Here is a 23,446-nt window from a genome sequence, read left to right as displayed (position 1 = left end):
ATTTTGTAAAGTTATATTACATTGTGATGAGAAGATTTTAAGAAAGCAAACAATGAAAACAGGAAGAAAACAGCCTGCAGGAGAAATAAAGAGCAGAGCAGAGCAGAAAGAGGTGACAGGGAGGAAGATGAAATTTCTGGTAAATTCTCAAATTTCAAACAGGAGTGGCAAGGAACATACATTCATTCGATTTTGGATAATATTTTTTGATCGACTTACCTTTCAAGCAGTGGTTGCTCATATGCATAGGGACGTCCTTGTGCATAGCATAGCTTTGGGGAGCATGTTTGAGATTCTTTTGGGCTGAGTTTGAGCAAAAACAAATTCAAGCTATTCTTAGTTTTTTCTTTTTTCCTGAGGGCCACTGAGGCCAGACCTACTTTAACAGATTTCTCCTTATATCTAGTCATTAAAAGCCCTTGATTCATACATTCACTAAAAGTATTTACGCCAGTCAGTTCAGACTTGAAAATCTGCCCCAGACAGCACCATGCCAGAAGTTGATTTTTGTTTCTTCAGAAGGAGGAGGGAACATTGCCGTGGCTGAGAGAAACAGTGGCATTGGGCAAGAGGGGACACTCTTTCCCAAGAAGATATGGCTTTACTGGGGTCAAAGGAAATTTCGCTAAGTTCTTTACTCGCGTGGAAAGTGGATATATCTAGTCCACCTTCCAGAAGAGGAGAATGGGAGCACAGAGCAGAGTGGCAGGGTGCCCCCACCTGTTTGAGAAGACCAAGAAGAGGCCAGACAGAGCTGCATTCTCCGGTCCCATGTGGTTTTAGACCCCTGAACCGTTTGCTACCTGAAGACTTAACACTGTCCAGCTCACAGCCATGGAAAAAAGCAGGCTTAATGTTACAACCCCGTCCAGAGGCTCCATGAACTGGACCTTCAGCCAGAGCAGATCCAATTTCCTTCCCAGACTTGATAACTTTGTTTGATAAAATGAGCTCAGTAACATTTCAAGGGTTAATTACGAGCCTTTAGTGATCCTGGATGAGCATTTATTTAAAAAAAAAAAATACTTACGTAACTTGGCTTTATATGATACCAGTGAGTGAGTGAGTGTGTGTGTGTATGTGTGTGTGTGTGTGTGTGTGTTTAAAGAGCTCAAAGCATTTAACATTTTCTCTCCAAACCCTATGTCTCCAAAAGTACATGGAAGGTGAGATTTACTAGGCTATGATATCTACTCACATTAAGGTTGAAAAGCAGGAGGCAGATCACTGGCTCACCCCGAGGCCAGGCAGTGGAAGCACAAAACTAGAACTCCTGTTTTCTGAGTCCCATTTTCAGGACCCACTGAAACCCACTGCCTCCCCCTTTCAAACTCGGAGTGGGAATGGAGGAGGATCAAATACCCCTCTACTGAAATACCTGAAGGGAAGCCTCTGCTTTTTTCCATAGTTAACCCTGAGAGGGCAGCAGGAGGCAGCATGCTTCCCTTCCAATGTTCCCGGGCCCCAGAGATTTCTCTTTAAGAAATGTCATCAGACCAGATGCCTCAGCATCCCAGGACTCTAGAGCCCAGACCTCCTTTACAAGCTGCTGGGGGAAGAGTTTGAAACTGGCAGAAGGCCTTGGACGTGAAAGGCAAACGGAAGGGAGGAAGAAGGCCAGGGGGTGGTGGTAGAATGCTACTCTGAAAGAATGTGTGTCATTCTGTTCCTATAGCCCAGGAGGGCTCCCGGGCCCCATCATGCAGCCCTCCCAGAGGGTTAGGCTGCCCAGAGATCACAGGACGCAAGCCATTGCTGGGAGTGGCTCCTCTCAAACAGGCATTTTTATTATGAAACAAGTGATGGGGGAGGGGTGATGAAAGATAAAAGATAAGAGAAACTGAAGCAATCCACTGTCACATCACCACTTTTTAATGAAAAATCTACACTGTCTCATCCTCACAGGGACAGAATTCAGTTCTTTGGACTTGGGAAGATTTGGCATCAAATCAGTGTGCTTGTGTATGCACACGTGTGTGTGTGTGTGTGTGTGTGTGTTTGCAGGCACTCATGTGCGTGTGCATGGTGTGTGTTTTTCTCATCATCTATTTCAGAAAAGTATTCTCTCCATTCCATTAAATTTTTTCCTAAAAACCAACGTTTTATGGTTCATTGCAGAAGATTTGGAAAATGTGGAAATGTTACACAGAAGAAACGAAGATTCACCTATAATTTTACCACCTAATTTTATCAATATTTTGGTGACTAGCCCCCAGTCTGTTTTCTATTTTTTTTTAATGGAAGGTAAGTTCCAAGAACACACACAGAGGGATCGTGCTCCTGTCTGTGGCCCAATGCTCTGACAGTGCCTGGTGTGTTGCGACCTGTAGATGTTGGCTGAATGAATGAATGGGTGAGTGAATGAACAACCACATACGAATCATTTGAATTGAAATAGGTCATCATGATGCAGCAGAGAATACTAGAAACAGAGTTGTTTGGCTGTGACAAACTTGGAACGAAGCTGCCACTGCTCCTGTGTCTCTGCGCATCAGTCACTTGAGCTCTCTGGGCCTCAATTTCTCCTTTGATAAAACAATTGTAATAGTTAACATTTACTGAGAGCTTATGATGTGTGAAGCATTGATATAAGCTCTGGGTACTTCTCCCCACCACTCTTTAAGATAGCTACCTTCTACCCCCATTTTATGCACAAGGACACTGAGGCCTGGAGAGGCTGATTCTGGTTTGCACAGATAATAAAGGGGAGAGCTCGGCTTGAACTCAGGTATCTGGGCCTCCTCTCCGGTGGAATGCCTGGCTATGGGATTAGATGACTCCTCCAGCCCCTCCTGGCTCCAGTCCTGAGCGACAGAGGAGGGGCGCAGGGAAACTGTGGTGATTATGCTCTGGGCCAAGCACGAGAAGGTCAATTGTGGAGCAAGGTCCACACGATTAGTGTGTGGAGATCAGAGAGCAAAGTTGTCAGCCAGCGGACTTCCTCCCAAATGTGTGGAGGCCACATGGGCACTCACAGGGCAGAATGATGATAAATCAGTCTGCTGTCACCAGTGCTCCTTCATTCGGAGGCAGTGTGACCTGGGCTCTTGGTGTGTCCCCTTCCACTTCCAGGGCCACACCTTACAGGACAGGGACACACCTTACTGCACCGGGGTCAGGCAGGGAAGTAAATAAGTAAATCTGATCATTCTTGATTGTGAGCAGCAGCTGATGCATTTGATGGAAGAGGAAGAATGGGACTCTCCTTTGATGATTAAATAGAATTTCCAGGGGCAGGACACTGCCCCTCTTCCTCCCCCTCCCCACATGAAACTATGAGCAGATAACTTGTGCTCTGCCTTATCCCCTTGGTAACTGAGACTCCTTTCTGGTAAGGAGGAATGGGCTTCGGTAAACAGATCTATTTGTGTGACTTCTATTACTCATTTGAAGCCATGTCAGTCTTTTTTCCACTGTGGTCTGTGTGTCTGAGTCAGAGGGAGCCTAAACAGGCTTCTTTGAATTGATGGCTCACTCCCAGCCTCTCTTGACTGACTGCCAACCTAGCAGGGCGTAGCTTACCAACAAATCTTTTTTTTTTTTTTTTAAAGCCAGACTGATTCATAGAAACTCCTTTAAAACAGAGTGAAAAGTAACCGCCCATCACACACCCCAGCACACCAGCGCAGGAAACTTATAACCTCGGGAGGCAGGTCCCTCCCTTCACTGTGGTCACAAAGCTCCAGAAGAGCAGACGATCCGCCAGCAGCTGCCAGCTCCTGCCACTCGAGGTGCCTCTGTCGCTGGGATCCTCAGGTAGGACAGCTCCCAACACTGTGAGGAAACAGAATTCTCTTTCCTTTCCACTGTTCTCCTTCTCTGGACCTCATCTAAGTCCTGCTTTTTCTTTTTCCCTTTGTGACTTTTCTATGATTCCTTGAAATGAATCCTTGAAACTTTTGGCTAAAGGTAGATACTGAGAAAACTTTTTCTCCAAGGTTCAGAAAAATGTATTTGGATGGTGGGATGTGGAGAGGGCCAGGGAAAGCAGCAGGACTGGGCTGTAATTATGTCCTGCAGTACCTGGGTTCTCACTGTGAAGATGTGAAGGGAGCAGGGACTTTGGAACACACCTGGATAGTACAGTCTTTATGGAGGAAACGCTACACACCTTTGAAATGACAAGCTGCGCTTGCCACATGTTTTCCATTCCTCCATTTTGATTCAAATTGCTTTAGGACTTAAATTGTGATTCTGCTTGTTGGTTGTTTGCTGGTCTTTCTGGGGTGATGGTGGATAGAGGCTGCTTTTCAGATTGTTTTTGCTGTTGCTTTTACTGCTGCCTTTTTGCTTGTTCATTCACTTTTGTTTGAATTTAAGTGGCTTTTCCTCCCCACAGGGTGGGACAAGAGAGGTGGGTTTTTTTAAAAGAAAACCGTTAGAGCAAGAGGAGGAGGGAGAGGAAGGGAGGGAGGGAGGGAGGGAGGGGGAGAGACAGAGAGAAACAGAGAGACAGAGAGAGACAGAGAGAGAGAGAGAGAGAGAGAGACTGAGACTGAGGGAGAGAGAAGAGGGGAGCAACTGGTGTTTCAAATAAAACCCGAGAGGGGTTGACTTGCTGAAATGAGGAGCCTGATGCAGACTCCAGACCTCCTTCTCTCCTTGGCCAGAGGTGCGAGATGGGAGAGGCAGGAGGGAAACTGGATTTGGGGGAGAGGGCGGGGCAGGGGAACGTCGTCTGTTCCTGTAACGAAATTGTTGAATGGCTTTGTGCTTCCCCCCCAGAAATAGCTGAATTTTAGTGCTGAGTGGAAAGTTGGTATATCAGAAGTGATAAAAAACATTTGTTTTTAGATGGATGTGGAATTTTTCTGCATGGAAGCCAGTGATTGTTTGGGCACATTTGGCTTCTCACTCTTTTCCAAATTGTGATTGTCAGATGCAAATGTTCGCGCTAATCATGAAGTGAATCTGGAGAAAGGAAGGAGGGTGATTTCTGTTTTTTGCTTTTTTTTTTTTGGTTAGCATTTTGGTTGAGGTGTGGCCCGTTTCGACATAGATACTGGTGGATTTACCACCCCTACCCCCCAACCCAGCATAAACAAGATGAGGAAAATGACAGGATTCAGCTTGTCTGATGAAATGAGACTTTTCCTTTAGAAATGCAGTCAGTTGGAAGGGAAGATTTAAATGTAATCAGCCTGTGTACATTGTGCAGGCAACGCTCCTGGTAAAACTGCCCGCAGGGGGATGATTAAGTAAATTTGAGGGCAACTTTTCAAGATGCAGGGAACTCCTACATTTGCTTAAAAGGTTTATTATTTCCAGATAACCTGGATGTGGACTAGGGAAGCTATTATTAAGTTGATAGTAATAGTATTCTATGAAGTCAGTACAAATCTTTTAGTTTTGTGCAGGTTAAAACCAATGAGCTAATTTAACCAGTCAGCAAATAGATAATACTGAAAATTCTGGGGGTGTAAACCGTCATGGATTGCATTATTTGCCCAGTGTTTCCCATTATACTGTAGTTTTATATATGAAAAAAAGGCTGTGTGCTATTTCCTGGGCTTTGAGGGCAACTGAAAAAATGCTACCCTGGTTCCCGCTTTCCCCTCTTCCTCCCAGAAGTGGTGAGAGAGTCCTTCGCTGCAGCAGCTTTTCTGGAATGCAGCTGGAAGTCATTGACAACGCTGAACTGTGAGGGTTATGTTCTCCTCCCCTGCTGCCTCCCACCCGCGCAGGAGGATCGGATTCCACCCCAGACTCTGAAGAATGGGTGGGGGCGGGGTGCTGTCTGGAGGGCAGCAGGATGTCCGGTCTGGCAGGCGGTCAGAGGACCCCCCAGACTGCTATGGTGTGAGGGGACTAAACCGTCCTGGGAGCTGTCTGAAGGCCATCAAGGACCAACCCAGAACAGATCACATCCCAGAACAGATGCTGGCTACCTCCCAAGAGTACAGGGCAGGCCTCTGAGGAAGGAGAGACATCCTTCCACAGACCACTGAAAAGACTTACTGTGGCTTTCTCAACTCTTCCTGCTTCCCCCCTGAAACCAGCGTGGGGCCCCTGCGGTTCCCAGGAGCAACATCCAGACTTGGGGATGGTGAATGGGCTTCACCGAGACCATTCTGGGGATGCAGACCCCTCGGCCTGGTCTGGCTGGCTCTGTGGGTTTTGCTTGGTTCATGCCAGACCCGCAGAGATCAATGGTTCTCGCATGAAGAAGCAAAACAGATTTTTTTAAAAATAGGCTCCTCAGAGGCGGATGGGGAACACGTTTGAAAAGTGGCCACAGAGAAGGGCACAAGACAAATTTAGTTATATTCCACTCTTAATTTTGTTCATCGAATCCTCAGTCTGGGAAGAATCTTGAAGGTCAAGTCTTTTACTCTCCGACCAAATGCAGAAATCTTACTTATACACCGCCCCGGACAGATAGCCATTTGACATTTCTTTAAAATTCCAGGGAGCTTTTGCAGAGGGTGCTCACTGCCTCAGAGTGCCCCGCATGCTCCACCCCCCTCACTGCTCTAGTTGTTAGAGTCTCTTAAATCTGGCAAAATTGGTTTCTCTATAACTTCCATTCTGTTCTAGTTCTGCGGTCCTGTAGTGACCCAGAAAATATCTATTCCATTTTTGTTGTTGGTGCTCCGCCCAACGCTCCGAACGCCCTACACCTTTAACCCTTACTGAATACTTGATGGGTAAAACTTGATTAGTATACATATTAGGGCCTGACACTCAGCAAGAGGAGTAGGAGACATTTTGAAGCTTTGAAACTACGCAATAGTAAACCGTAGCCATATGATTTGATTCTGAGATATATCCCTCTCTGCACATGAATATGGTTCCTTCTTTAACTTACCACATGTATATACAAAAGCTCGGAGACATTCCGGACTCTCAGATATGCATACTTGGGGGACACACCCGGTTGCTACTCATAAGGTCACGGTTAAATCAATTTAATACTAGACACAGAAGCTTCTAACTTGGCCCTGTGGGGTTGTCTCTTAACTTGGTCCATAGTTCGTGCAGCCCATACCTTTACACTGCAACCACCTGTCATGGTAGCTCTGGGAACAGGCTGCCAGCCCAGTGTAGCCTCGGTGTCACTGCTGGCAGGTGATCCGGATGTCAGTCCCTTAAAGAGAGCTCATCGTCCCAACCAGGGCAGAACTGGAATTTTCTGACCATAAACTTCCCATTTTCAATCCTCTTCCCAGTTCCGCCCAGATGACTCCAGATTTTATTCAGTAATTAAGGGGCCCAAATATGGTTCCGATTAGTAGTTTACTTGACTTTCCCACACTCTCCCCAAACACACGTCTCAAGATCATACTTTGTAACACTTCAGTCCCTGGTGCTGTGACTGGGGAAAGCATTTCTCTCAACTTCATTGGAAGAGCCATTGATATGAAGCATATAGATAAAACTATAAACCCTTGTGGAGATTGCTGTTTTCTGTTTTCTAAAAAAGATTTTATTTATTTATTTTTAGAGAGAGGGGAAGGGAGAGAGAAAGAGAGGGAGAAAAACATTGATGTGAGAGAGAAACATCAAACAGTTGCCTCTCGTATGTGCCCTGACCTGGGACCAAACCTGTAACCCAGGCATGTGCCCTGACGGGGAATGAAGCAGGGACCTTTCGCTTTGTGGCACGATGCCCAACCAACTGAGCCACACCAGTCAGGGCTTCTCTTTTGTTTTAACGAAGTATTTGGGCCAACATTTCCTTCCCTGTTGTGGAAACGGTGTTTTCCTGGAACTAAAATGGCCTCCTCTGCTCCTGGTGCTGGCCGCCTTGTGTGGATCTGGCAGTTTTTGTATTTTCTGAGCCTATTTCATAAAATCTCTCTTCCAGTGGAATAAGTGAAATTGAGAACCCTTTAAGCACAGGTTGACACTGGTGGCAGAAATCCTGGAGTGGATGCAAGGTGGCTGAACAAGAAGACGGAGGGGCTGGGGTCTTGTCCTGACTGCCGTGTGACTGTGATTAGGTCATCTGTCTTCTCCGCTGAGGAGACTGAACTTGGTGGTATCCAATGCCCCTTGTGGCTCTGAAATTCTATTGTTCTAAGGTCCTAACATTCCTATTTTGAGAAATCCTTGACTCATTTTAGTAGCTAGTTTAATCCATAAAAATTGGTAGAAAAGTGGAACAAGGCAACATGTTGCATTGAAACAGGCATTTGGAGGACTGGGGACCTAGGCCGTTTTCTCTGCTTCAGCAACTCAGAGATTCCTCAGATGTGGTGTGGGCGGCCTTTAGCATCCAGTAGCAATGAGCACTCACCCAGCTTGGGGATGAAAAGGAAGAGGTTTGATTAATGAAACGTAAAGGAGCCAGCTCAGATGAGGAGGGGCAGGCTAGCTAAGCCTGCTATGACTGAGAACAGCCAGGGACCCAACCAGGCTCAGGGAGAAACTGAGCAGGTCCTGGGAAAGGAGCTCCACCCTCTTCTGAACAGGGAGACCCTGCAGCATGAGGGTGTGGCTGTTAAGGTGTGGATGGGAACCAATGAGGAACAAATTGAGGGGGGGGAGGGAAGGTGCAAGGAGGAAAGGGTGGGGAGGGAGCAGGTGGGACTGCCCGCGTTTCCCTGGGGCCCCTGTGCTGGGGCAAAGCAAAGGTGCAACCACAAAGGCCTGGGAGAGGAAGGAAAAGCGAAGTGGTGAGAGAAAGATCGAGGTGCTGAAAGAACAAGATAGAAGTGTGAGGATGTTTCTACCCCTAAGTCTCCTCTCTCCTTTGGGGCCCACCTGCCCTCAATGTTTCAGGATCTTCCTCAGGGTCAAATACTCTGTTCATTGTGCCGGTAAAGAATCTTCTGTTGCTCAAGCAAAACATTGGTCAAGACATCCTTGGTACCATTTGTGTTTCCATGGAATGTTTGTGCCAATTGCAATTTTTCCAGCATTTCTCCTTTTCTCAGGTCAGAGCTGAGAGCAAAATGAGGTTTTTGATACTTAGACTTCTTCTTTCAAATAATCAAAGGCCCCTCCTCAGCAGCCTGGAGCTACCGTGCGGTAGAGAGAGCAATACTGTACAGAACAATGAGTTGGGCTTGTGAGTGTGCTCACACTTAGCTCAGAGAGTACTGAGGCCTGGAGCTTCCCTTTGCTCTGTGCTTCAGTGGGGTGGGGCCTCTGTGCTGTGGGTGGGGGGTAGCTTGTCTCAGGGTTGGCAGTGTGGGGGTAGATAGGTTTGAGCCTTTGTGTCCAGGCAGGAAGAAGCAGCGGTCCTTGAGAGACTTGGTTTTTGCAAATGGCCCTGTTTTGAGGGGCTGTATTGGCCCTCTGATTAACTAGGAGGTAGCAGGAGGAACAGAATGAAGTTCCAGAAGTCTGCTGGACTCAAAGTCCATACAGGAGAGAGATTGCCCTGGAGTGAAGAGGCCTGGTCTAGGTGCCGGGAGATGGTGGGCTTCGGCTCTGATTCTGTTTTTCCTCTGGGGACCCCCACTTCCTTCTTTGTCAAGGGATTGGACTGAATAACCTAACCACCTCTGGACGTCTAAACAACCAATTGCCCTCAAAAAGAGAAACAAAGCCCGCATCCCCCCCAGTGCTCTCCCAGGGCACCTCTGGTTGAGGGGGAGGGTCCCAGCCAGCTTGTCGCCACCCCTCAAGGCTGCAGTTTTGCTGGTTGAAGCATGTTGCCACCATCTACTGTCGACCCGCCCAAGCGCCGCTGGGGCTGGGCCACACCTTGATATTTCTTCCCAAACCCTAGTTATTATCTTGGCAACCTCTCCCTTGAAGACATTCTGGCTGCCAGAACACTCCTCTTTGTCAGAAGCAGAAGACACTGAAGCTTCCGTCCTCGCCCAGGAGACCTCTCCAGATGGCCTGACCAGCTGTGGTCTGGGGGCGTAGGCTAGGCCTGCTTCTTCGCAGCCCAAGGCTGGCCTCAGCCTTTGCAGTTGTGGCCCCGAACCACCCCCTCGCCGGACACGACGGAGGACAAGGGGAAATAAGGGAGACATATTATTCTCCACGGGAGCATTTGCAAAAACAAGATTCGTGCTTTTTGTTTGCCTTCAGTGCAGTTGCTGGTGCTCAGCGTCTGGCAGATGAGCGTAAAGCCCATTTTGCTGGCCCCAGCCTCTCATTTTACGTGATTGAACAAAAAGAATTACCAACAACTGCATAGCCTTTGTTCACTGTGAGGCACCATCCCTTTAATCCTCGCAGCAACACTAGGAGGTTTACAAATCAGTTATGAAGCAGTGGAGTCAGCAAATCACTGCAGTGTATAGTTTATTTATCTTACAATCTTATATGCCAATTATATACCTCAGTAAAACTGAAATTAAAAAAAAGAAGTGGTAGAGTCAGGATTTGAACCGTGAACCTGTGCACCTCACTCACCATTAGGTACTGTCTCCCTAGGAACCACTGAACAGAGAGGTTTTGTGATTTTCTCAAAGTCAGCAGTTGGTCAGAGGCCGAAGTTTTTATGAGGAGCTGGTTTTCTAATAGGTGCTCTCTCTTCTTCTTTGAAAAAAATAACGTGCTTGTCCCCCACCCCTACCCACTGGTTTCTTCTCCCTAATTATGTGAGAGTCCCTATACCAGTGCCGGATAAATGCTACCCTTTCCATGATCACCCCATTTACGGTGGCCCACATTTGGGAGATGCAGTCTCTGTTTCTGCAGGACCCTGAAAAAATAGATGTTTTCCTTGGAGCATGTAGACCCTTGTTACTTCTGCTGCTTGATGGCTGATTTTCTCCAGGTTATAGAAATTTCCCTGCACTGAAAAACACGAGGCCTGGGATGATGTGTATGTAGTGAGGAGCAACCTGGGGCTCTTTCCTTCCACCCCAAGCATCAGATATCCTGAGGCAAGAGGAAATGGCCCTTTAGGAGCTTTTTTCTCTGCATTTTTCCCACGGAGAAACGAATGTCCCCTCCCCCAGCCCTATGTAAAAACAATATTTAGAATGGAAAGTACACTTGACATGAAACAACGATAACAATGGCCAGAAAAGCTCATCCAAGGTCCCGTCCACTCGGCCTGACTTTCATCCCAGCCCTTTCCTCCTCCGACACATCCTCTACAGCTGCTCCCAAAAGAGAGCATTTCCTTTACTGCTTTTGTGTTCAGCGGCCATTCATTTTTGCCAACTCAAATGACCCTTCATGGGAAGCAAACACATCAAAAATAAACAAACAAAAGCAAAATGATTTTGACGTGTGGAGGATAGGAAGATGTGCGTGCCACCGCCCTACACAGTGTCCCGAGGGAGAAGCAGCCACTGACGACTCGGGTGTCCTGCTGAGGAAGATGGCACAGGGACATGGGCTGACTCAGGGAGATCATGTGACCAGGAGCAGTGTGGCCTTTCACTCCTCTTGTGCCTTGGAGGAAGCAGCATGTCTTCGGTCAGATGGTGGGGGAAAGCTTCCTTCCAAGTTTACAGTTATCCAGAGAGCGGGATGTCGTTGTTGGAGACATCAGTCAATGAAAAGGCAGAGTCTGTCTTGCAGCTGAGGAATCTCAGGGCTGTGTTCTAATAACATGGAGATTTGGGAATCTGAGGTGATGTCCTCTGGCTAATTCTCTGATAACCCAGTGATTCTTTTCGTTCTGCAAAGGTAACCATTTGAGAAAAGGGCTGAAGAGGAAGCATTAGCCAAAGGGCAGGGCTAAACTCAGGGGCAGTCGTTGCCAAGGGCAAACTCTGATGCTTTGTCAGAAGGACTTCCTAATTGCGGGGAGGAGAGTGTCTTGCTAGGCAGTCAGTTCTCCGTGACCAGAGGAGTGCAGGCATGATTTAGGCAGTTCCTCGGTATAGCTTTATAGACGAGCGTCCACGTCCTGCGGAGGAATGTGAAAGCCCCCTCTGCAGTGGGACATTCCATAATTTAAAGAGATAGATAGAAACGTTAAATCTGTGGACAAGTTGGTGTTTACAAATGGAATTATTTTTGCATTAACTTACTTCCTCTGGAATAAAAGGCACTGGACACAGTGCCTTCCAGAACACTATAATACCCCTATATATTCAAGTGTCAAAGGTACTCAGGAAATACATATTCACATAGGTATTTATGCAGAAATATGTAACAGAGAGTTTGCATGTAATAAGATGCTCAATACATAGTTATGGCAATATATAAATAATGTCTAAAAATAATAAAGGACAAGAGTTCATGTATGTTAAAAAATGCAACATTTTTCCTCTAGAATTCTGTTGTTTATTTTAAAGCCTGCAGTCACTTGGACATTGATTATTTTTCTACTAAGAAGAAAATATTTATTTGCTCACTGAACAGATATTTACTTGGTACCTGTCATAGACGAGACTCTCCCTTCAGGAACTTAGAATCTTTGGAATGTGGGAGTCAAACATTTCCCAAATAACTGTCACCAGGCAGGTGGCCACTAGTGGTTTTAATAAAGGGCTATGGAAGTGCTATAGCTTAACTGGGGGAAATGTTGACTTCTGACCTCTGTATCTGGGAAGGCTTCCTAGAGGAGGCAAGGTTTGAGCTTTTTGGAAAGAACGTTTTAATAGGTAGTTACTGGAGAAAGGGTATTCTTTTCCTTTTTGAAACCAAATTCCTAAGATCCTCAAATTTCTCCGGTCACGAGGGCCAGTGTTCGGAGTCTCTTGCCTGGTGATGGGGAGTGTGGAGGTTTTGAGCAGAGGAGTAGCATGGTCAGATAACACACTGGCAGTGTGGAGGGTATAGTAGAGGGCAAGTTCAGAGGAAGGATCTTGGGAGAAGCTGATGCTGTGGTCCAGACTAGGACCAGAACTGGACAAGGACAACGGGAAGTAAAGAATGGATGCAAGATAAATAATGAAGGAAGGTGTTTTGTGCAATAAAACCGGGATGAGAGAAAGGAGAAATAGGGAACTTAGCATCTGGCTGTTACTGCTCTCTTCTCCCCAGAAAAGCCTGGGCCATCTTAGGCTGCCAGGGAAATGGCCCAACTGCCTTGTCCAGCCAGCCGGAGCCACAGGCTTCCCAGAAAGCTCTCTTGCGCCATCTGGTAGAGGGTGTCTCCATGCTGCCACTGTCTGGGAGAATCTCACCCACTCAGATGAATCATGGCATTTGCACTCGCGGGACTCTGCCCCGGGGACTCTCCTGCTGCTCACATAGCCCCCAGCCTCCCTGTTTTTGATTACGTTACACTGCTAGGCTCAGGGCAGGTCTTCCACCACTTCCTTTGCTGGAGAAGTAGGTTTTGGGTTACTCTATCTGATTATATTGCTCCCAATCGTTGTACCTCACACCACCCTTAAAGAGCCTCTTCCCCCAGACTCCAGGGAAAGCTTAATAAACTCACAACAACATGGCAGGAAGAAGTTATGTGACCTGGAACTCAGCAACCAAATTACCAACATTTTTATTTGCATTAATTAATTAGTTAAACAGACACTTTTAGAAGTCAATTATTCCTAAAGTTTCTTCAGCATTAGTTGCTCATTAAAAAAGGAAAGGTGTCTGCCAGGGCCTGATTCACTTCTCACACTCAGAGGACTGTAGAAGGGTGGGGCTCCCTAAACAAAGGCAAAGAGGCACTGCGAGGCAGTCCCAGAGCTCCCTTCCTTCTGTTCTTTCATTTGCAGGCGGGGGTGTCCGAGGGAGTCCAGACAGCAGTAAGAATTTAAGTGGATGGAGACACTGCAAGAGGGCAGTTGTGCCCCTGGCCCACACGCCACAGTCATTTACAGCTCCAGTCAACCGCGATTGTTATCCTCAGGGTCATTTCCAGGAACTGTAGTAAATTTCCTATTAGTGAAGAATTTAATGCAAATCTAGAACAGTCAGTGGTTGTGATGCTTGTGTGTCTGGGGCAGGTGGATAAAGAGACCTCTTCTCTAAAGGGGCCTGGGCTTCGTGGGGAGAAAAGGAGAAGCCTGGTCAGAAACCAAGGTGGTGCTCGTGGAAAGGGAACTGGCAGGCTTGCCTGTTAGGGCAGGAAAGAGAACTGAGGAGGGATCACAGAGAACTGACGCGTGTGGCTTTAAGTCTCTTACTTCCATTTCTCTTAACAGTCACTTCTCTCTAGAGTTAACATCCATGACTCCTATATTTTTCTGTTTCCCACCAGCCCCATGGAGCCTTATCCACGCCTGTCCCGAGCATGTTGGGTTGGTGAGGGTAGATGGGGAGATCTTACTCTGCTTACAGGGGCGGGTGGAGAAATGTGTTGCTGGAGCCCCACTTAGCAGTGGACATCCTACCCTTTAAGGGCAGTGTGAGTTGACTGGCTCTGGGGGCCTGGGTCTGAGAGTCTAAGCACCACAAATAACGCCATTGTTATGGGAGCTCCCAGCAATCAACTAACAAGTTTTGGGAGTGCCCAGTGCACCAAATGCTCAGAGAGAGAGGCAGGCATCGCACCCAAGAACTCAGAATTGCAAGGCCGATATTGTCTACTACTTGGTTTGAGCTGCCCAGCTATGACTAGGGGTGTGCTTTCCATTGGAGACAGCCATCCGTAGCATTCTAGAGAAGTCAGTTATTGCTTTGGTGAAGCATGCTGTCAGGAAAGAAAGTTGTAGCAACCATGTTTCCAATGACATAAATGCCCAGAAATGGTCTCTTTTCGGTGCTTTAGTATGAAGCAAGATATACCCTGGGGCAGGAAAGGAGTCTCCCTGCAAGCTACTGCACGTGACGGGTGGGCGGAAGTCAAGGGAATGGGATCTGCTGTTGTTTAAGCCCCTTCTGCTCTGTTGTTTGTTAGATTCGCAGACATTCACTCATTAGGTTCGCAAGGATTATAACTGGTGTCTCTGCCGGGGGGTCATTAGTATAGGGACTGAGTAGCGAGGAATGATCCAGGCCAGGAATTTAAGAATATAGTTTACTCTGTTTCTGTATGTGTTGGGAGGGCCACTGAAAACAATGGAAGCCCCTCTTTGATGACAATAGATGCCACTTATAGGTGTTATGTAATACTCCAACTAAACAGCACCTAACTCTGGCTGTATCTAGTAGCCAAAAAGCAGAGAGAATTGTGTTTTCTGTATGCGAAGATACTTGCTATATTCCACGACATTGTGCTCCTTTCCTTGGTGAATGGATGTGGCACAATCATGGAAATCTGAGATGAAAGAGAGTTGCTTCTTTATGTGATTCCCATCCCCCACCCCCACCGCTCCTCCTGCCTGTGCTGGGCAGGGGACAGTGATCCATGATCAGTGGGGCTCTGCTTAAATCAGAAGTGAGATGTGCAGGCCAGGAACTCCAGGGCCCTGGGGGTGCGTGGATGGGCCAGGTTGGGGTGCAGGGAGGGGAGAGGGTCTTTGGAATGCAATGATGTTCAAGACATCAAAATGGAGAGTGTGAGCAGGTGCAAATTAGGCTGACGGAGGAGACAGAAAATGCTGTGAGATCCCCAGAGTGATGTAAGGCTGCGAAGAATGAACTTTCTCTTCTTTGTTCCTGAGGGTGTGTTCTTAGTGGTCTCACCACTCAAGCGGCAAGGATTAGTCATGATGGCACTTTCTAAGAGGACTGGCTTGATTTTAGACACACACCCTCGTGAACTGGATGGCAGACATCCTATCACTCGCACTTAACATGGGGCAGCCTCGTGAGGGCTGGCAACAGCTCTTCAGTTTCGTATAATAAAATAGTAATACTAGTAACCACAAGCAACGCAACCCCCTTAGTACCTGCCATGTGCCAGGCACTGTGCTAGGAGTTTCACAAATATGATCCAGTGTAACCCTCCTATTTCCCTCTGCAATTGGTGTTGCAACCCCCCACTTCATATAGGAGAAAACTGAGACCAAAAGTCAAAAAAACTTTATATGATTCCAACTCAACCTCTGTCTAACTCCAAAACCTCTTTTCATGGTGCATTAAAGTCAAGCAGAAAATTGTGGAAGTGTGCAAGAAACTGAGAAAAGCAAAAATGAATTTGATATGTGTGGGGAGAGTATTTATGACAGACAGGAAAGCTCCAAGTTCTCCCCCGGGGCGGCAGGAGAAACTTCATCACTTGTGTCACTCACAGTGAAATTGGACAAATTCCTACAAAATAGCCTGGATGGGAGGGAAGTACTTGGATTGGGAAGGTGGGCGGGGCTTGTTGGAGGGGATGGTGAGGTGCGGGTAGGAGTGGGAGCCAGGGTCTGCCTCTCAGTCCTGGCCTGTAAAGAGCAAGGCACTGTAGTGTTTCCTGAGCAGAGAAAAAAGGACTCTGAAGTGTTGGAAGGATAGTATTCGTGCTGTCCAGTCAATGCCCGGTACAATAGGAAAGTGGTCTGAGCACACTCAAAACTTCAATTAAATACGGTGGAGTGAGAGAGAGAAGTGGGAAGTGGGACGATGGCAGGTGTCCACAGGTTCACCCTGCCTAGGGCGTGAATAAGCCAATAAGCCGGAGCCCTTTGCTTTGAAGTCCCTGGGAGCCTGCACTGCTGGGACTACCTTGGGCATGAGGAAGCACTCCTGCAGCTGACAAAAATCAGCCTCCCAGTGTGCATCCTCCCCACTTCCTTTACTTTCTGGGTTTTATGATCAATGGGCTCTCTTTTTCTACACTGCTGAGATTATGGCTGACTGCTCTTGTTTTATCCATGTATATTCTTAATCTCTATTAGTTCCCAATTCTCCCACCATGGGATTTATGCACTTGCCTGTCTTCTGCACTGAGTCATCACGAAGGACTGGAATTTGTGTAAATGTCATGCACAAATAGAAGGCATATTTGGTGGTATCCAAGCTGCATATTTCTAAAGCCCCCAGAACTGTCATACTGAGTCATAGGAAATATAACCGACTCCCAGACCAATAGCAGATTCCCTACCATGGGGCACACACAACCCAAAGGCCCAGGTATGGTAATACAAGTCTGAAACAGTCAATGCGTAGGCAATCAGACCATTAAACTGTAATTAGGTTGTTATAATTATTGAATACCAAACAGCATTTTAATAATAGAAAATGTGGCTCTCACATTTTGTATCTCACCCGGGATCAAATTAGTAGCGTATTCTGTCTATGGGATTGTGCAATGGCTGCTGTTCTGTGGAAGGCACCCATTTCTGCTAAATTTGCTGGATGAGCAGTTGGAGAGAGGCAGGGACACTCCCTGGTGGGAAATGGAAATTTACATGACATTGTTGCACTGGAAAGTACAGTTGTCCAAAGGCCTTTTTAAAAACTCAAGTGCTACTTTTGGCCTCTAGAACACAAATGAAATAAAATATTTACAGTTATGATAAAATGTCCTTTTTTTTGGAAACAGGTTATATTAGAGAGATGGATATATAAATACCTGAGACACAGAATTATGTTTGTATTTAGGTATATGTAAATAAACAAATAGGCACTGAGGAAACCAGGCTAACTAAATGTTTTTAGAAATGTACGATGAAATTGTGATGCTTTTTATTGCAGTTTCAGATTTTAGCAGGTAGTGCACATCTGTGGGAAAGCTGAATTATCTTCTTGAATCTGACCGTAACCTTTTGTTTTCTGTTTGTTTTCTCCTTTCTCCTCAGGACTCTGCACTTGCCAAATCATCAAAAAGCCAAGATGTTGGTATTACTGGCTGGCATCTTTGTGGTCCACATCGCCACCGTCATCATGCTATTTGTTTCCACCATTGCCAATGTGAGTAGTGTTCTCTTGTTCATTCATTCATTCATTCATTCATTCATTCAGAAGTTTAAGCCTCAATCCCTGCCCTTCATGAACTTTCAGCTTAGTTGTAGAAGAAAACACACACTCGCACTTCAAACAACTCAGAAGGGGGGGATAAAAGTCAGTGTCTGCCTGAGGTGGAGCTTGCAGGACTGGTGGATGGCTGGGCGTTCTCTCGGCATAAGATGAACAGGGGAAGGAGCAGAGGGATGCATGCCAGGCAGAAAGGATAGCCAAGGGGCCCAGGTGGGAGGGACAGGCTTTGTTCGGGCAAAACGGAGGCACCCAGGGGTCAGGAGCAGAACTTCCCTTCCTTCTGTGAGCCTTGATTAGAAGGAGAGATGGGAGTGAGATGATGAGAAGTTTTGGTCGCCAGACTGACGGATTCCAGTTCTGAGCAGAGAGTAGTAGTGTGTGAAAGTGGAATTTTGTAAGATTATCACTCACTCAAAACAATATAAAAATAGGGAGGTAGCAAGTCCCTTCTCTCTGAACCTTGGGCTTTTCTGCCCTCTAGTGGTAGTTTGTAGCTTCTGATGTGTTTTTCTTGTGCTTTTCTCAGAAAAAAAACAAGACAGCTCTTTGGACACAAGAACCAAAGCCACCAATCGCTGGACAGGCAAATGATGGTTCCAGAATCTGTTTAGGTCCCCGTTACAGTTAAAGGATTTTAAAGGATTTTTAAAACCCATTTTAAATTAAAAAAAATTAAAAAACCCGTTGAAAATGGATTCAGATAGATGAGTTTGGCCAACATCGGTGGGTGTGATTATAAGCAAGGCTAACGTAAGCTTGACGGTGATGAGATGGAGCCTTTGCCCACACAGCCTTCTCCAAACTGCCACTCAGCCGTTCTGTATGCCAGTCCCTGAGCCTCTCGGGGCAATAGGTCCGATAAATGACTTCAAAATGTATCAGTGGATGCCGAAGTGCTGAATATTGAATCAAGAGCAGGCAATTGTGCATCCTTGACCTTACCTTTCATGTAATACGCATTTTAATAGACACTCTGTGTAGACAGCGTTAGGTGTTTGTTCTCCATTCCAGAAAGATAACTGCTTTTCTTGGGCCCAGGAAGAGGGGGAGCTGGCGCTGTGGTGAGCCTCAGGGACTATATTCTGGTCACTTTTCCACTTCCAGCTGACCCCATAGTAAAGTTCTTGCTGCCCTGTTTGGCTATGGAATTACTTTGCATGTTGTGACAATTAAAGTTTGATCCTCCTGTTTAGATGGAAGTGGCGTATTAACCACGCAGACTCATTGCTGTTTTCTTAGTTTCCCTTGTGTTTTTCGTTGTCTCCAGTTGAACATTTTTCCTGAAAATTTTTTTTCTTTTTAGCCAGGCCCTTACCCGACACACTCTGGATAGACTGTATGAGTTTCGTATGAATTGTGCGCACTGAAAACCAATCTCCTCATCCCGGGTTTCCATTTCTGAGATCCTTGGAATTTTGAACCATTGTGGTTAAATTCTTCTTCTTCTTCTTTTTTTTTCTTTTTACATGATGAGAAATGGGAAGCCCAGAGAGGCTAGGTAATTTTTCCCTTGGTCACATTTTCTTCTCTCTTTTCTCTTGGGAACATTGTAACTTCAGTTTTAGTCAAATCTTATTCCCATTAAGAGGTGAGTTACATAGTCATATTTATGGGTAAATATGGTGACTTGCTTAAGATTTGGTCCGGGCAAAGCTGATTTGGTATTTATTCTTATTGAAAGCAGAGGGTCGGTTTTTAAACCCAACTTTTGTTTTCCTCCTGGTTTTAGGTCTGGGTGGTTTCAGATATGAAAACAGGATCAGTAGGCCTTTGGAAAAACTGTACCGGAGGTAACTGCGATGGAGCCCTGGAGTACGCCCACGAAGGTATCTATACAGATGTTGTATTCAGAGCTGACCAGTCATGTGATTGGGGAACCATGCAGCCTGGTGGGACTGGTCGGCCTGACCCTTTGCTCCCTCCCCCTGTGTCCACAGATGCGCTCAAGGCAGTGCAGGCCTTCATGATCCTTTCCATCATCTTCTCTGTCATCTCCCTCGTGGTCTTCGTGTTCCAGCTCTTCACCATGGAGAAGGGAAACCGCTTCTTCCTCTCGGGCGCCACCATGCTGGTGTGCTGTGAGTACCTGAGGCGCAGCCTCCAGTTTACCCGGGCACAGCTTTACAGAAATCTTACCATGGATGCTCCTGGCAACTTGAACAGAGGAGCATGTGGCTCTGGTTATTTGTTCTTTTTTTTGAGGACCCCTGACAGATGCTTGGAATAAGAACCCTCATCTGCTTCATTGTTTACGTCTAGTGCTCTGAGGCAGCTCCTGAGGGGTGGGTCACCCACCAGTAGCACTTGTGTGTAAGACGCTTGAAGAGGGCCGACAGGTGGAAGGCCTCCAAAGATAAAAACCACTGCCACAAGGCTCACAGTGATTGCCATTCTCATGTTCCTGTCATTCTTCCCCAACACATACAGTCTGGTGGCATGCTGGCTTTCCCAGGCAGCCTGCCCACATGTGCTGGGCCGTGGACGTGAGGTGCTGAGTCTGCTTTCACACTGGCAGCCACACAACCCCGTGCAGATGTCAGGGGCCTGACACTTCTCATTTACCGATAGAACTATCAAGCTTGCATCCGGGTAGATCAACAGAACTACTGTGTGGGGCCAAACAGCCAGATTTCATTGTCCCAGTGCAGATGAGGAAAATAGGATCTTTTAAAAATTATAGAACACAGGTGGCAAACACAAGGCCCGTGGGCCTCACCTTGTTTTATCCGGCTCGGCACCTTGTTTCTACCTGGTGGTAGCACTGAGGTCTCACTTAGCTGTTAAGGAGTAGTTACATTTATACAGTCCTAAAATTACATTCAGCCCTTTGAAGGCAACTGCGAGGCTGATGTGGCCCCCCGTGAAAATGAGTTTGACACCCCTGTATAGAACCTGTTCTTGGTTTTAATAAACCTCCTCCCCTCAAAACCCCAGCCAACCAACCACCCAAACAAACAAAAACTTATCTTAACTCTTTTTCCCCCTGCAGGGCTATGCATTATGGTTGGGGTGTCCATCTACACTCATCATTATGCAGCTGGTCAGCAGACCCACTTCTACCAAAGTCACCACGGCTATTGCTTCATCCTGACCTGGATCTGCTTCTGCTTTAGCTTCATCATTGGCATTCTCTACTTGGTCCTGAGAAAGAAATAAGGCTGAACAAGTTTATGGGGATCTGGGGGATGGGGAGGAGGAAGCCATGGAATCTGGGAGGGAAGTGAAAGTTGCTCTGCAGGAAAAACCAAGACAGGGGAGGGGGGTTGGGGGAGGGACGCAAAAGGGTGGGGGAGGCTGAAGCCCAAACTGTTACTCAGGAGGTTCTCTATGGTCCAGCCCCTGCCCCTGGGAGAAAGTATTTGGCTAGAACTTCCATGGTCCCTTGATGTGGGCCAGAGAGCCTCTCTCCAGCCGCCAGACTTGGCTTCCAGCTGTTCTCAGTTACACACACCGCCTGGGGCCCCGCCAGCTGCCACACCACTGGCTCCACTTCCGAGGGTGAAATCTGGGTCTTGCACTGCGGTCCTCAGACCTACTGCACCAAGTTAAAATAGCGGTACAAGTTCCAGCAAGGGCAGATACTGTTTTATGTTGAATGTGTTAAGCCTGGAGGCCATCCACCCTCCTGACCCGAAGCAAAACATCACATTCCAGTCTGAAGGGCCCACAGGAGGGCTTTGGCTAGTGAGCCATTATTCCTCTTTAGAACAGATATTTAACTCTGTTGAATTCAGTGGTAGTTGTGACAAAATGGTAGGAAGAGATATAGTCATGAAACCAAGTTGGTAGGTTAATTAAACCAAGAAAGAGAACTTTTCATAATGAAAGGCCTGGGGCATGGCCAGAGCCCAGACCAGACCTCACACAGTTATTCCTCATGGAGACCTCTTGCTACACACTTTGCTAGGCCTCTCGCTTAAAGCCAAGGCGGCTCTTCTGGAGTTTCTGTAAAGCCACTAATGACCAATTCTGTGGTGAAAGTACCACACAAATTATGGGATCAAAAGGCAGTCTTGTAACAGTGCTGTGTTAAGGTTATGATTTTAGGATTCCCTATCCATGCAATCAATGTTTCTTTTCAATACGTTAACAAGAGAAAGACGGATATAGCTCCTTGTAATACAATCTGTTACTCTCCCTCTAAATTATAAACTTTTCAGGACATTTTATCTAATTATCCACATTGGGGGTCAGGACTCCTAGGCTCAGTGGCAAATCCAGGTTTGACACTGGCTGGGCTGGTCACCTTTCAGAAGACCTGCCTATCCTGCTTCCTAGGTGAGGCAAGACGATTCTGGAAGCTTATGGAAACACACACAAACCAACACCAAACCACAAACCCTTGGGTGAAAGGTGCTGTGGAATTACAGAGTGTTCAGCCCAGTAGATTTAAGTCATGGTAAGCGCAGAGTGCCTGTATTCCCAGGGAAATAAGAAAAGTGCCGTGAGGTTAATAAAAACATAGGTGATGGGCAGATATTTCCTTTAAGAAACAAAGCAACAACTCTGGCGGTGCCCAGTCAGATGGTAATTGATCTGTCTGTTGCCACAGAGCATTTCTATATAGGCCGTAGAAGTAGCATGTTATTCCCGGTTAAGCAGGCATGGCTCTGGCCTGGAGCAGCTATTTTAAGCCATCTCAGATGCTGCCTCAAGAGTTTATTTTAGGAAGACGTTTCCTTTTATCACCCTGAGTAGATCTATCTTAGGGAGAATCTGAGACATCTTGCCTACTTTTTGTCTCCCAGGTCCCTCCTCATCCCGTTTCTTATATGCTTGTCCTTTCCGGGGAGTTGTTGTGCCATGATTGCTGGTATTTATGCAAAAGGGCTCCTACTAAGTATATTTCTCTACGCTCGTTCTGATTATGGGGATATTGAGGGCAGACCACCAAATTCTCTGGGCTGGAGGTAGAGAGGTTGGCAAGCAAAAACTGTGGGGTGATAAACTTTTAAATTATCATTTGATTATCACGTGACTATAGAAGGCTGTTTTATGCGCAGAAGCATACTTACGTATCAGATATATCCAAAAGAGATACTCACATTATGTTAAAAAGTCAAGCTATGACTGGAGTGAAGCATGTATTCCTTTGTCTTTTACTTTTTTTCTGTGCCATTTATGTCTCATGTAATTCGCATTACCTTGGTGGGTTGTTCTAGTACTGTATTTGGCTTCTTCTTTAATAGATTGATATTTCATATACTATAATTGTAAATATTTTGATACAAATGTTTATAACTCTAGGGATATAAAAACAGATTCTGATTCCCTTCACCGTGTGGATGCTTTCTTTTGAAAAATTGTAGGAAAATATGGGTAACAGTGACATTTACTCCTACTTAAGTTGTCAATCAGTTTGATTTGGACAACTTGGCATTTATTGAAGACGTTAGGCACTTCTAGCAATACATTAGGCATTTCTACAATAACTCTTTCAAGCTGAATGTTATTAAAGTTTTATCTTGCTTTAATTAAAGTCTTAAGCACAAAATGGAACTTCATACGCTACTACATCAGAGGGAGGTTATGATCTTGAATTGGAATGGCTTTTGACTTTAAAAAAGTGAGATACTTGCAAAATTCCTTTGAAATAGCCGACTCCTCCGGCACGTCTTCAATGTAGAAAGCAACTCACAAAGGTGTGCGACACACACTTGCAGGCGCCCTGTCATTGCATCAGCTGGAGCACGTCTGTATGTGCTCTGTGAGGAGAAAGTTTCACTGCTTTCTGTGAGCCGTAAGGCTTGGAATCCATGCTGGGAAACAGGGTGGACGCCGGGTGCCCCAGCACCGCGTCAGCGCCAAAGTGGGAATGGTTTTGGGGTGGCGTCGGCAA

The 23,446-nt window shown here is 46.3% G+C and overlaps 1 protein-coding gene across 2 annotated transcripts; it reads left to right on the top strand.

Moving 5' to 3' along the window:
* Window positions 1-3,598: 3,598 nt before the first annotated feature.
* Window positions 3,599-22,884, top strand: EMP1 (epithelial membrane protein 1). 2 transcript variants are annotated; one of them, XM_071221073.1, is made up of 6 exons: window positions 3,608-3,756; window positions 13,536-13,565; window positions 17,430-17,541; window positions 19,337-19,433; window positions 19,545-19,685; window positions 20,597-22,884. In XM_071221073.1, the coding sequence occupies exons 3-6, from the start codon at window positions 17,464-17,466 to the stop codon at window positions 20,761-20,763; spliced, it is 483 nt and encodes a 160-aa protein (XP_071077174.1). In that variant the 5' UTR covers window positions 3,608-3,756; window positions 13,536-13,565; window positions 17,430-17,463; the 3' UTR covers window positions 20,764-22,884. The 2 variants fall into 2 exon arrangements, with proteins under 2 accessions (XP_024431654.1, XP_071077174.1); XM_024575886.3 differs by lacking the exon at window positions 13,536-13,565 and having other exon boundaries at window positions 3,599-3,756.
* Window positions 22,885-23,446: the final 562 nt, after the last annotated feature.

Source organism: Desmodus rotundus, chromosome 3 (genome assembly GCF_022682495.2).
Source record: "Desmodus rotundus isolate HL8 chromosome 3, HLdesRot8A.1, whole genome shotgun sequence".
Classification (NCBI taxonomy): Eukaryota; Metazoa; Chordata; class Mammalia; order Chiroptera; family Phyllostomidae; genus Desmodus; species Desmodus rotundus.
The sequence above is the reverse complement of the archived record's forward strand: the minus strand, read 5'-3'. Positions and strand labels throughout refer to the sequence as shown.